Source organism: Notolepis coatsorum, assembly GCF_963971535.1.
Source record: "Notolepis coatsorum genome assembly, chromosome: 11".
Classification (NCBI taxonomy): domain Eukaryota; kingdom Metazoa; phylum Chordata; class Actinopteri; order Aulopiformes; family Paralepididae; genus Notolepis; species Notolepis coatsorum.
In genome coordinates, this window is record NC_140175.1 from 75,481,781 (window position 1) to 75,495,740 (window position 13,960).

General features: G+C 41.7%; 1 protein-coding gene across 1 annotated transcript; it reads left to right on the forward strand.

Annotated features, from left to right (window-relative positions):
• ndufa8 (NADH:ubiquinone oxidoreductase subunit A8) lies at window positions 1-12,735 on the forward strand. Its single transcript, XM_084324635.1, has 4 exons — window positions 1-168; window positions 2,508-2,671; window positions 4,885-5,050; window positions 11,300-12,735. Exons 1-4 carry the CDS (start codon window positions 118-120, stop codon window positions 11,435-11,437), a joined length of 519 nt encoding a protein of 172 aa, XP_084180761.1. The 5' UTR covers window positions 1-117; the 3' UTR covers window positions 11,438-12,735.
• The last annotated feature ends 1,225 nt before the right edge of the window (window positions 12,736-13,960 follow it).

Here is a 13,960-nt window from a genome sequence, read left to right on the forward strand (position 1 = left end):
CGCAGTGGACTGACCTTCTTGTGGCTTCGTCCTGAAGTCAGACGAGGACCTTGAATGTGTTTTACTATTAGATTTTGATTCTTCTTAGCTTTTGTTTCATTGTACAGAAACCGAACCATGCCCGGTACGGTGGAGGTTCCCACTTTTCAGGAGTTAAGTGTAGATGAGGTGAGTATCGATAGATGCATTGAGGTGACACAACCTATATGTTTGCTAGTTAGCTACCAGCTATCTAGCGTCAGCTGCAAATATGAGCTGGCTCTACTGTCGAGTAACGTTAGTTGTCTTTCGTCAAAAGTGCTAAGAAGATAACTTGCTAATGTTAGTTGTCATTTAGGTTTTCTGGTGATCCTACTGTGTATATCCGCATCTTAAATTAACTAACGTTATGTTGTCAACAACATCATGCTGGCATTGACGTTAGATTGCGAACTTGGAAGTTGGAGATTCAACGTACTAGTTATGACCAGTTAATGAATTCAACACTGTGATGGCAGTAGTAGCATAAAAGTAAGAAACTAGTCGGCAACAACTTCGGCAACAACTGTAAATGGGGTGATTGCTTGCCGTTCTGCTAGGCTAGCCTACGTATTGTGTTATGATATTCAACCTGTCCTTGAAAGTATGAAGTGATCACCTGGCTAGTGGTCGTCACAGCTGTTAGCCAGTTAGGGGCATTTAATGACATGTACCTGGTGGCTTTTGTCAAGCTGATTATTCTGTAAAACATTCTGTATATAGAATAGAAACAATTGTGTTGTTTATGTGACAAGAGCCTTGTGTTTTGCGTTAGGTTTGCTGGGAGTAAGGAGTTGTTACTTGTTAGGTTGGCTCTTTAAAAAAATGTCTGAGCAGATTGCCAACCACAAATATATTGGATTTCTCAGATGTATTGTTACTAGTGGGTGGTGGGTGATTTGTAGGGTTGGGTATAATTTGGATTTGATAGATTCCGGATCTGCTTATTGAATCCAGTTCTTATCGAATATCCGATAAAATTCGAAGATGTTTTGTGGGGAAGGAAATTAAATATAAATAACAAAAACATTTCTACCTTTTATTCTTAGAATATTAAGAACAACACAAATGTTTCTTTTTATCTTAATTTGATGTAGGCTATAGGCTAGTTATTGTCATCTGTTTCTGATGCATTATAACAGAAAAAGAACAAGAAGGCTAATTAATTTCATTAATATTGCTGTGAATAATGGGAGGATAATGTACTTAGCCATGTACAGGTACTTAAGGAAGGAAACAACTGTTGCCAAGGGATGTAACCCCTTCACCACAAATCACTGCTGTGCTCAGTGACATTCATCCACTCTCTGTGCTCATCTTCCCCTTCATGGCTAAGTTTTCTTTAACAGGGGTCTCTGGGGATTAACTGGAGGTGGTAGGGTGCTCTGTGAACTTGCATCTAAGGAGGGTTATCATTAATTTACCGGTACTTGCAATATAAAATACCAATGTCAACTGTCTGTATGTTGTTGTACTCAAGTGTGAAATGCTAATGTTGCTACTGCTATCTGTATGTCTGGGGATTATGCCTTGGAGACTGCAACACTTGCACAGAGTGTTGAAGCAAATGCTTTGTCATGTTGGAAGGGGCTTCCTTACTTGCATGAAATACTCTTCTTGCTGCATGTGTTGCATTTTGCTGTATTATTATATTTTCTTTTGTGAAGCTCAGCCAAACCTTTGAGCATTTGCTGCTGTCATCCATGGACACTTACTGGAGTAAGTAAAGAAAAAAGTCTCTGCTCGCATGCTTCTGTGATGCAAGCATGTGACCAGTGATGTTTAGGTCCTTGGCAAAATGCTCAATGTAGTTCACTCATATATGGGGAGTGCGACAGAGATGCACAGTAGGAATCAATAATATTCTAAACTCAATGCAGTTTGTTATCAAATCCAAGTTGGAAATGTGGAACCGGTTCTAAATACCCATCCCCTTTGAGGGGGAATGAAGTGAAGTGACTGAATGCAATCAACCAGAGACCTGGGAGAGTCTGGTTGAAAACTATAATTTCTGCAACTATAATAAGATACCCCCTTAAAGTAACATGCCAATATTATGGGAAATGCACTCACCATCTTTGCCAGAGCCAAACAAGAAGATAAAATACCAATTTCCTCTCTGTGCGTTCAGTAGAAAGCTATCCGGCTGCAAGCTAGTCTAGCTTAGCACAAATGAAGGGAAGCGGATAAGCTAGCCTTGCTGTTGGCCAAAAACACATCTAGCCTATAGCTTATAACTCCAGGAGAGGTGTTTTTGGCCAACAGCTAGGCTAGTGGTCCGTATCCGCTTCAGTTCATTTGTTCTAAGCTAGGCAGCCAGATAGCTTTCTAGAGAATGCACAGAGAGGAAATTGATCTATCTTCTTGTCTGACTCTGGAGAACATGGTAAGCACATTTCCCACAATGTCGGCGCGTTCCTTTAATTAATAAACAATGAATTGCCCGTTGCCGCTATTACTATTGTAATCATCCATTGCTTTGTGTACAGATCAGTGTATCGTCTGCAGTGCTGAAGGCAGCTGCTCACCACTTAGGTTCCCAGTGTGACCAAGCCAACAAGGAGTTCATGCTGTGTCGCTGGGAGGAGAAAGACCCCAGGAAGTGTCTGGAGGAAGGGAGGAAAGTCAACGAGTGCGCACTCAACTTCTTCAGGTAGCGGCGCGTCAGGGGTCTTTTGAAACGCTAGTGTCTGGATCTCGTCACTTGGAAGGACCTGGGAGTGGCCTGTGACCTGGGAGCGGGTCGTCGCTTGTTGTTGGCCAAGCTGCAGAGTTGTAATTCCTCGTAATTTTCACCTAGAAAGTTGTTTGTAAACCTGCATTCACATTAACCCCACTGTTTACCCTTAACGGTCCTAGCCGAGGTCCTTCCAGGCGATGGGATCTAGACATTACCCTCTCAAACCTTTTCACATAAATCATTTAAGAACGCTTTACACTTTTAACTTTTACTAATTTAAGTAATTGTAAAATGTAATTATGAATCATTCTTATGTGTTATAGGGGCACACCAACATTATGGGAAATACGCTTACCATCTTCTCCAGAGTCAGACGAGATGATGGATACCAATTTCCTCTGTGTTCAGTAGAAAGCTATCCAGCTGCAAACTAGCCTAGCTTAGCTTAAATTAATGGAAGCGGATACGACTAGCCTATCTTTAAACTCTGGGAGAGGTGTTTACTCTCTACTGACAGTGAACACACAGAGAGGAAATTGGTGTCTTATCTTCTTGTCTGACTCTGGAGAAGACGGTAAGCGCATTTCGCATAATGTTAGTATGTTCCTTTAATCATATTCAGTCAATAAGTTATGATAATTATTCCCCATGGCCAGCGTACCTTTTGATTGATCATCTTCTCGACTGTGTTTGTTTTTATTTGCTGAAACTCCGCAGCAGGTTGTTTTTTAGTTGAGACTTTTTTCACAGGCATTGAACAGGTCAGTGTTTGCCCAGCAACAGCCCCCCCCCCCCCCCACGCCCCACACTCTCAACAACCACTTTGGGCTCCTGAGATAAATAAACACTCTGGTTAACCCAAAGCACACATTTCATTCGTGCCGGTTTGTGACATAACACGCACCCCAATAGGGCCTTGACAGAGTTTAGCTGTTATATCTCACTATATTATTTATTTATTTTGTTTTACTAACTCGTAGAAAACGCTGTCGTCCAGAGTATAGGGCTGCATGCATAATCTTAACTATAGGCTGCTGCCAGCGTGGAGGAAGTGACCTGGGTTGTTTCAGCCCAAGTGGTCGTGTCTGTTTACTAATGGTCCCAGACAGACCTTGGGTTATACCTGGATAACTCTGTAGTAACCGAGGGCCATCAAATGTGTGTGTCTGTGTGTGTGTGTGTATTCATGTGTGCGGGTATGGTGTGTTAGACACACAGGCATGTAGTGTGTGTGTGTGTGTGTTACATACAGAGCAGGCATGTTTTGCGCATAGGGTCAACAACTCAAACAGCACACGGCCTCCTCCACTTCTGAAGCAGGAACAAACAAGCAGCCCCCCCCCCACGGCCCCCAACATAAACAGAGCAATAAGTGTAATTATTGTAATGGGACAAGATTTTGAGTAAACTTGTAATTACACCTGGGACCTGGGCTGGTTGTTTATGTGCCTTTTTAAAGGACCCATCAACTTCCTTATGGGGCAGCAGCAGTCTTCTCCACTCCACTCTCGGAAACCTGCCTGTGAATGTCGGGCATCTTTCGACTATCGTGTGCGATTCTGATTTGGAAGCAGCAGCCTATAAGATTTCATTGTGTGGAATTTAATACTTACTGAAATGTTATGAATCAAGAGGGATTGATAAACAAAACTGCTTTATGAAAACCTTGTCAGTAGAGCTGAACGATTTGGGCATTTATGATGCTGAATAATTTGGATTATTTTGACTGATATTCATTCATTCCAATTGTGATACGATTCGTAATATTGATAATTTTTGCGTTGTTATATTTATCGACAGGACATTAAAATGATCACAATGTGATTTTAGCAGGGGCCTGTACGAAGCAAAGATGTTTTCCTAAGTCAGCAGAATACCATTCATAGGCCAGGACATTTAGGACACATTTGTAACATACTGCAGCCCCCTACGATCTGGATATTGCATTAGGCCATGTTGTGATTTCCATAACATTTGAATGAACAGCCCTACTTAGAACACTGCATTGCCTCGCTACAGAGCTTTCAATACCAGGTATGATGGATATTAAATGCCAGGTATTTGGATTATAATGACAATAACGATACGTTTACATGTAGCACTCTTCTAAAACATAATTTATAAAGTGCTTCACGCTGAACAGAATAAAGATGGATTGAGGTCTTCTGTTGTTCCGTGTTCTTCAGGCAGATCAAGGGGAACTGTGCCGAGTCGTTCACAGAGTACTGGACTTGCCTGGACTACTCCAACCTGACGGAGCTGCGGCGCTGCAGGAAGCAGCAGCAGGGCTTCGACAGCTGTGTCCTGGACAAGCTGGGCTGGGAGAGACCTGCTCTGGGAGACCTGTCCAAGGTGTGTGTGTGTGTGTATATATATATATATGAGTGTGATGGAGGGGGAGAGACCTGTCCAGTGTGTGTGTGTGTATATGAGTGTGATGAAGGGAGATGTGTGTGTGTGTGTGTGTGTGTGTGTGTGTGTGTGTGTGTGTGTGTGTGTGTGTGTGTGTGTGTGTGTGTGTGTGTGTGTGTGTGTGTGTGTGTGTGTGTGTGTGTGTGTGTGTGTGTGTGTGTGTGTGTGTGTGTGTGTGTGTGTGTGTGTGTGTGTGTGTGTGCGTGCGTGCGTGCGTGATGGAGAGAAACCTGTCCTGTGTGTGTGTATACGAGTGTGATGGAGGGAGAGAGACCTGTCCTGTGTGTGTGTATATATGAGTGTGATGGAGGGAGAGAGACCTGTCCTGTGTGTGTGATGGAGGGAGAGAGACCTGTCCTGTGTGTGTGTGATGGAGGGAGAGAGACCTGTCCTGTGTGTGTGTGTAAGCAGTGTTGGGAAAGTTCACTTTCTACATGAACTAGTTCAGTTCACACATTTTAAAATGAACTAGTTCAGTTCATAGTTAAAAAATTTGAACTAAAGTTCATGGTTTCAAAAATGAACTAGTTTATAGTTATTTTTTCAATACGTTGCTGCGAGCTATTATTTGTAAAAATGATTGCCACAACCCATATAGAACCACAGACAGCAATCAGAATACTGGCATTTCCATCACACTGATTATTTACCAGTGTTTCCCCTACCATTGCCTTGAAGGGGCGGCCAGCGTAACGAGGTTCTCTCTCCGCGCACAACACGCACTCACTGAAACCTTTCGGTGTGTGTGTGTGCGCCCGTCCCAAATCGGGCACACTTTTGAACAAAGTTATACTGTGATAGAGCGCAGAGAATGAACGCGCTCACAATTACGTTCATCTAGCGGAAATACAGTACGTTCAGTTCACGTTCGCCCCAAAATATGAACGAGTTCATGAACGACTTCAGGTACATCACTGTATATGAGTGTGATGGGGGGAGAGAGACCTGTGTGTGTGTGTGTGTGTGAGAGGGAGAGCGAGACATGGGGGGTATTATTAGGGCTGGGCGATATGGCCTAAATATGATATCACGATATTTTCTGACCTTTCGGCGATACACGATACACATCACGATGTTTTTCTTTTTTACCCCAAACAATTCATTATGAGGCTTACCAAGACAGTATTTGATTTTGCAAGCTAACATTAAAGACAAAATAAAATACCCATGCATTTAGCATTTTTATATTATATATTAGATTTAGATTATTAGATTATATATTGCATATATTTAGCAATGAGATATTATATGATTTAGATATGAAATATGATGAATTGAAAATGGGGGACCCTGATGTAAACAAGACTAAAGTCTTTCTCTGGTCTGCATCCCCTTAACAATTGTATGTATTGAGCTGTACTGTACCCATTCTGCAATATGTTAATAAAGTTTTAAATCAATCAATCAATCAATCAATCAATCAATCAATAGCATTTTTATGAAACTACTGTATATATGTATGTCTCTAAATGTTTTGATGAATTGAAAATGGAGGACCCTTATGTAAAAAAGTCGAAAGTCTTTTTCTGGTCTTCATCCTCCTGTACTGTATAATTGTACCCATTCTGCAACCCACAAAGTCTTCACTCATTCATTCTGACGGAAACATAATAATTTTGATTGACAGTCGAGTCTGCCAATTACGTCACAGCGCTTGCACCCGCCCTGCTGTTCTTAGCACCAATCGGCAAGCGCTACTAGTTTTTGACTTCCTGAATGTCCTGTGTGCTGAACAACGTCAACAAAGCTACTAACGTTAGCTCCCCGCGGCCGTCGAGTAGGAGACCAGTGCTCCACAGGATGACTAAATGAGGCATAATGATTTTACTACAACGAATGTTATAATAAAAGCCTTTCCATACATCTGTCTGATTGAAAACTTTATTAACAGACCGCGGAATGGGCATATCTCAGCACGGGCTGAGATATGAACGAGTAACGTGTGGACAGATTGACGTGACACAATCCTCTTGGGCAAAACATCACGATATCCACGATACGTTGAAAAAGTGTATCGTTAATGAACTGTACCCGATATTTATATAATATCGTCATATCGCCCAGCCCTAGGTATTATGGTTGCTAGGGTGATGTGGAATTTCCCATGACTAATAAACTCACAACATCGGACATTTTACAAAATTACGCTCTTACTTTGATCTTTAACATTATTCGGCTGCATTTGTTTTTAATACATTTTCAATGATGAGTATCCATTTGCTGGCGCGCTTCCCTGCAGTCAGTGACGGGAGCCGCTCCATCACAGTATTTTATAAATTATTTTTATTTTATTTTATTTATTATAATTTTTTTCATGTGGAAATGAACTAAATGGGTTTTATTTCTATACATCTTTTAAAAAGGGGTCAAGTAATGTACTCTGTGGATATGCCTCAACACTCAGTAACACCAGTGTCTGCCGTGGCAAGCCTAGTGTGTATGAGTGTGACAGAGGGACCTTTCTGATGTGGTGGAGGGAAGGAGAGATGGTGACTAGGTGGGCTGGTAGACCGAGCTGAGGGATGGAGGGAAGGATTGGAAAATAGAGGGAGGGATGGAAGGAGCAGCAAACCTTTTAGTTTACTTTTGGGTACTTGCAGTGTTGCTGTTCCATGCGGTTAACTTGATCAACTGTTGCAAATGTACACGATGGCTCTGGAAAAGAGAGTCTTGACTGTAAATAATGCTAAAAATTTCAATGTAAATGAGAGAGGGAAATCTGGAGCGGGAGAAACCCAGCCTTGCAGACTGACTGAAGGGAAGAACAGAGGGAAGGAGAGAAAAGGGGAGAGATGGGAGAGGACGTACAGGGAAGGAAGAGGAGTCTGAGAAAGGGGAGCAGAAAGGAGGAGGTAGTGGGGAGACACTGGGTTTGAAAAGCTGCATTAGCGCTGAATGGCGTGGGGAGAGAATGGGAGGGAGGCGAGAGCAGCATCTAGGTGTTAAGGCTGTGTCAACACCCCTCCATCCTACCTGAAAACAACCCTCAGCTTGTTGACACAGCCTCCTGGAACCTGGATGTTTTCTGTTGGTACAAGCAAAACATTCCTCGTTATACATACAGCCTGTTATTTCTGTTTTGGTTACTTGAAGCTGTCACTGTTCTGGTTTATGAAGAGGGCTGGTTATATGATGCAGACGACGGCTCCAGTGATGAGCCAGAGGTTGTGTTCAGGTTTGGACACCTCCCGGTTTATCTTAATATGGGCTGGTGTTAATTTTAAGTAAGGCTGTACAATATATCTAATTCAGATTGATAGGAACACTTATATACCTTTTAAACACATGTTTAAAACTACATGAGAAGAAAATGTAGATGCTAAATGTAAGACTAGGCCGTGCCTGTGACAATTATTTTAGTTACTTTGCAAAGTAGGGCTGAACAATTAATCAAAGCGCAATATCCAAATGGCAGGAGGTGCTATGTCGAAATACCATAGTGTTAGCCCCTTATTTAAATGTTTATTAGCAACGCTGAGCTTTCAAAACCTAGCGTTTGTCTGTCCGAAACCCTCGTGCAACTGTGAGTACCTTTGACATTTCTTTGCGACACCTGTATGATAAGCGTTTTGATAGAGAAAAGCGAGACAGACTTAATTGTAGGATTTTTACATCATCGTAGAAGGGACTGTGTATTCACTCGTCCAACAATGTTGGCGTGCATCACAGTCCGGAAAGGGGCTACATAGTGTTGTGGTGCTGCAGCAACGTCCCGGCCTACAAATCTAATCCTTAAATGTTTTTTAATTATGTTTTTTTGGTAGATTTCTATAGTTTTTTTTTATTACCGGGCAGTCCGGTAGAGAGACAGAGAGAGGAAGAACGGGAGACAGAGCGCAGGCATTAAAGCGTTCCGTCTTGGGACGGATATCCGTCCATTTGATTTGGAGATTCCGTCATTTGATTTGGAGTCGTGACGGATTTTAACCTGAGCCAATCAGAGGCGTCAAATATCCTTTTTTCCCCTACCGCGGCCGCACCAAACAGTCATTTGCGAGCAATCGGCAAATTCTCAGGCAAATGCAACCAACCAGAAGGCGAGATTGTTCTGAGTTTACAGCCCTTTCACCCGCCTCCGCTGTGCTCAGCACCAATGGGAAGCGCCCATTTTGAGACTCTAGCGTCTAGCTCTACTCGCGAGTAAACTTGACTCATCAACACCATGCGGCAACTTTTTACGAGACCGTAAGTTCATTTGACTTATTCTAGTCAAAAGAAACATATATATTACTATTGCTATTGATAAATCTAGGTAACGTGAATGCCACAAAACGAATGCCTTTTGTTAATCAGAACGTTATTTACGCGACAAGCAGTGTGTTGTTGTCGTTGTTGTTGTTGTTGGTGGTGTTTCGTGTGTGTGCTTGCGCCGCTCGCTTTCTGATAAATGTATGAATGTTGATAAATCTAGATAACGTTAATGCCACAAAACGAATGACTTTGTTAATCAGAACGTTATTTGCGGTATCAATTGTTTTTAAGCTCAATAAACGTCTTTCTCCCATTTGTCCGGGAGATCTCTGGGTAACAGTACTGTATATTTGCATATCATATATGTCACAAATGTAACATTACTATATACCTGTATGTCATGTATGTCACTATGAATTGAAAACGGGGGACCCTGATGTAAACAAGACGAACGTCTTTCTCTGGTCTGCATCCCCTTAACAATTGTGTGTATTGAGCTGTACTGTATTGTACCCATTCTGCAATCTGTTAAATATTGATTGATTGTTATTAACAGATTGCAGAATGGGTACAGTACAGCTCAATACACACAATTGTTAAGGGGATGCAGACCAGAGAAAGACTTTCGTCTTGTTTACATCAGGGTCCCCCATTTTCAGTTCATCATAACATATATGACACACATGACATACAGATAGACAATACTGCTACATCTATACATTTATGACATACCAGATTTACAAATACAGTAGCCTATTGTTTGTTTGTGATACAAAAATAGTCTAAAAAGAGTATATACATTTGACGAAGAAACTGTACATTGGAGGTGGTTGGGTGGGATGGGGGGGGGGTTGTAACTATACATTGGATTATCGACAAAACCTTACTTGGTCCCAAGAAGAGGGTCTCGTGTATTAAATAAAGTTTTCATTCATTCATTCACTCTGGATCTTGTAAATCCAGTAGCAATACACACAATTGTTAAGGGGATGTAGACCAGAGAAAGGCGTTTGTCTTGTTTACATCATCAGGGTCCCCCATTTTCAATTCATAGTGACATTTATGACATACACAACATACACATGACATCATGACATTTATGACATAGGGACATACATGCCTTACAGGTATATAGTAATAGTACTGTTACATTTGTCACATATACGATATGCAAATATACAGTACTGTTACCCAGAGATCCTAACAGTAAATATATACATATGATGAGGAGGAGACTGTACATTAGGAGGGGGTGAGTGAGTGGGTGGTAAATAAATATATACAAACGGTGGGGAGGAGACTGTCCATTGTTGTTGTGGCATAATTGCGAAACGTGTTTAGTCCCTTGTTTGTATGATAACAAGCCATTTAGTTCATGGTTCAAAGTGGGGAGGGGTGCTAGCTCGCCATCAATCAGAAGCTAGCCACAAGACTTGCATTCACGCTCTCCAGCACACAACAGTAGGGTCTCTATAGTCACAGTCAGGACAGTAGGCTCGCTCTACAAGTAGGCTCCCTTAAAACGCTAACGCTATTACAAAAAAATACAGTAGAGGTTAAAATAAGAATATGACTTGGCCAGAAAAAAAGTTCAGTCAGGAGATTTTTTTTTGCTTTAATCCCTGCAGAGCGGGGGGAAGACATTCAGCAAAGGACGCCGGGTCCGGGAATCGAACCCGGGTCGGCCACTTCACGACGCAGCGCGTTACATGGTTCGCCACTTGGGCGCCCCTACAAATCTAATTCTACAGACTTAAGAAAACGTCTTTGTTTGATACAGATCCCTGTCAAATTTATTATTTTAATATTTTTCAATGAAAACGAGAATAATGATGCAAAAATGATTATTCCCTCTAATATTGTGAATCATATTGCAATCGCAAAATAATCACAATGAAATATTCGTTCCAAAATCGGCAAGGCAGTATCTGATGATATGATGTTCTGTCCCATGTTGTTCATGTCCGTAAAGTGTGGACCACTCCTTCCCTTGTCCAGGTGACGAAGGTGGCCACCTCCCGGCCCGTCCCAGAGAACCCCTACCACTCGCGGCCGCGCCCCGAGCCCAACCCGGTCATCGAGGGCAAACTGGAGCCTTCCAAACACGGCAGCAGGCTGTTCTTCTGGAACTGGTGAGACGTGGACGTCCAAAAGCACCAACTCAGCCTGCCATGCCATGGGCCCTGCACACACACCACCATGCATTCTGAGGGAGCGGCCACACTGATCCATCACAAAACAAGAAAGGCGTTTCTGTCCATTGGTTTGTTTTTAATTAGAACCTAGTTAACGTATTAGGTACGTTTGTAGAAACAGTCTGCTCCAAAAGGTCATCCTCTCTGAACCTTTCTGTCCGATCAAAACGGATATGAATCTGGCGGAGACAGACTTCTTCAGGACTTCATCAGTCCTGTCCAAAAAACGGATACTTTATTATTAAAAAATAATTATTAAAAACCAACGTAAACGGACTGCCACAATGGATCCGTGTGGCCGCGCCCTAAACCATACCCACTAGACCGCTCCTAAACTCCAGTGACTTGACTCTTTGATCAAAACCTACACCCTGTTTCCTCGAAACTTGAAAGGACCCTTAGATTTTACACCTTACTTCCACTGTGCCTCAGTCGACCCTTGATGCAGTAGAGAGTTTTCAGCCACTGGAAGGATTGGGCAGGTTTAAGCACTGTGCCTGCAGCTCCCACCTCATCAAAGGCTTGTTATAGTGCCGCTATCTTCAATAAATCTCCCTGGTACTAGGTGATAAAAGACCGGGCCGGTCTCACAGACATAAGACTAGTCCTGGACTAAGGATTTTCCTCAATAGTAATCTCCACTGAAAGTAATTTTTGTTGTTAGTCATGGACTAGGCTTAATCCATGTCTTTGAAACTGGCCCGTAGAGTCTGTGGTTATGATTATAGGGTTTTAGGGCATAGTGTGTAGGGCGTAGGGTCTAAGGGATTCATTTTGACGGCCCATTCCAACAGTGGTACACCCAGCATCATCAGACCTGTCTGTAAAGGAAGGATGGTTGTGTGAACTCAGCCATTGTTCATAGTTCTTAGTTCATACAGCTCTCCTGACGCCCTCCATGTAAATGTAATGAGTGAACAAGGCGCAACGCACTGTAATAAACAAAATAAAGGATTTAATTTAAAAGTGTCTGGTTTTTATGCTGTACTTTCTCATATATATGAACCCCAACTTCATACTTGGTTTCACTTTGTTTTAATGTTGAGTTACCGGAGTATTTGCATATGTGAAACAATATTCAATATGTTTAGTAAGAAATTGGCAACATATAGTCTACATGGTAGAGGGTCTGTATTCTTCTAGGCAACAAGGATGCTGTCAACACATAGTTTTTGTATTTCCACTTTGCATGTGCATGAACCATGGTATCTAGACAGCCTTCAAGGCAGTGGCGTCATTTCAATAAAAGGCAAGGTATGGCGAGGAGGGGGGGGGGGGGTGACGGCGGATTTTTTTTGTCAAATCAGTTGTGCAATAGTCACTTTTGGTGAGTTGTTTCTATACAATTCAGTTATATGACATTTAGGTATGACACAGGACTACACAAGAATGTTTAGTATAGAAATGTGTCAACAGACTAAAGCAGGGAACCACAATATTTTGCATACGAATTATGCAGAATGTAATATCATAACTGTCTATTACTTTTCTTGCAATTGAGCCAATTTTCCTTAGGTACGGTTTTGAGGTGTGTGTTCAACAGAATGTAGTATCAAAAACACATTCACAAAAAGTATGGGTTACTGAATGCTGAACTGCACTATTATAATCACTAAGCCAGACCTTACCTGTGTCCCTGTATCACTTGTCTCTGCTGCCCTTTGATTAAAAAACGTCCCTATGTCCATTTTCCTTTTTTTTCGGCATATTTCAGTTAGTCACAGTAAAAGTCACCTAGTAAAAGTGAGATAATTGACAATATCAAAACATGCTAGGGCTGTACCGAATAGTTCGAAGCTTCGTTCATAATGTTGACATTCGAATTCTAAATCAACATAAAAAATTGTAATACATTTTTTTTCTTTTTTTTTTACATTTTAATTTGCCAAGGTATGGCGAGTGCCATACCTTGCCATACCAAAATGACGTCCCTGCTTAAAATGTCTACATTTTGAATGAATGAATTTATTTGAATGGGTATCCAGTCATCAGCTCCAAAGGAGACTTAAATACAAAGCTACACACATGAACAGGAAATAAAAAACCATCAAGGACCACACTAAGCTGGCCTAGGGCTTACTTCCATTGTGGTTCCTTGTTTTAGAGATGTGGAAGAGTGAGAAGAGGACATGTAGCCTAAAGGCAATGAATAGCGTCACACGTTTGCCATTCAGGCAGTAACATCCAATACACTGACTATACTATACAGTCAGTGATCCTATCAAAAGAGGACTCAAAAAGTTTTTCACAATAAACACAATTTACATACCCTACAGATAAATAACTTGATAACTTACTATTATCAAGGAGACATTCCTTCAATTGACGTTTTAAGGTACTCAAAGTTTAAAGCAGTTTTGGTAAACTATTCCATTGTCTGACAAACCCCAAGCATCTTGACCTCTTAACAAAACTCTTCTTACAAGGAGAATAAGCTGACTGAGCAGTTATAGAGACGGTTTGG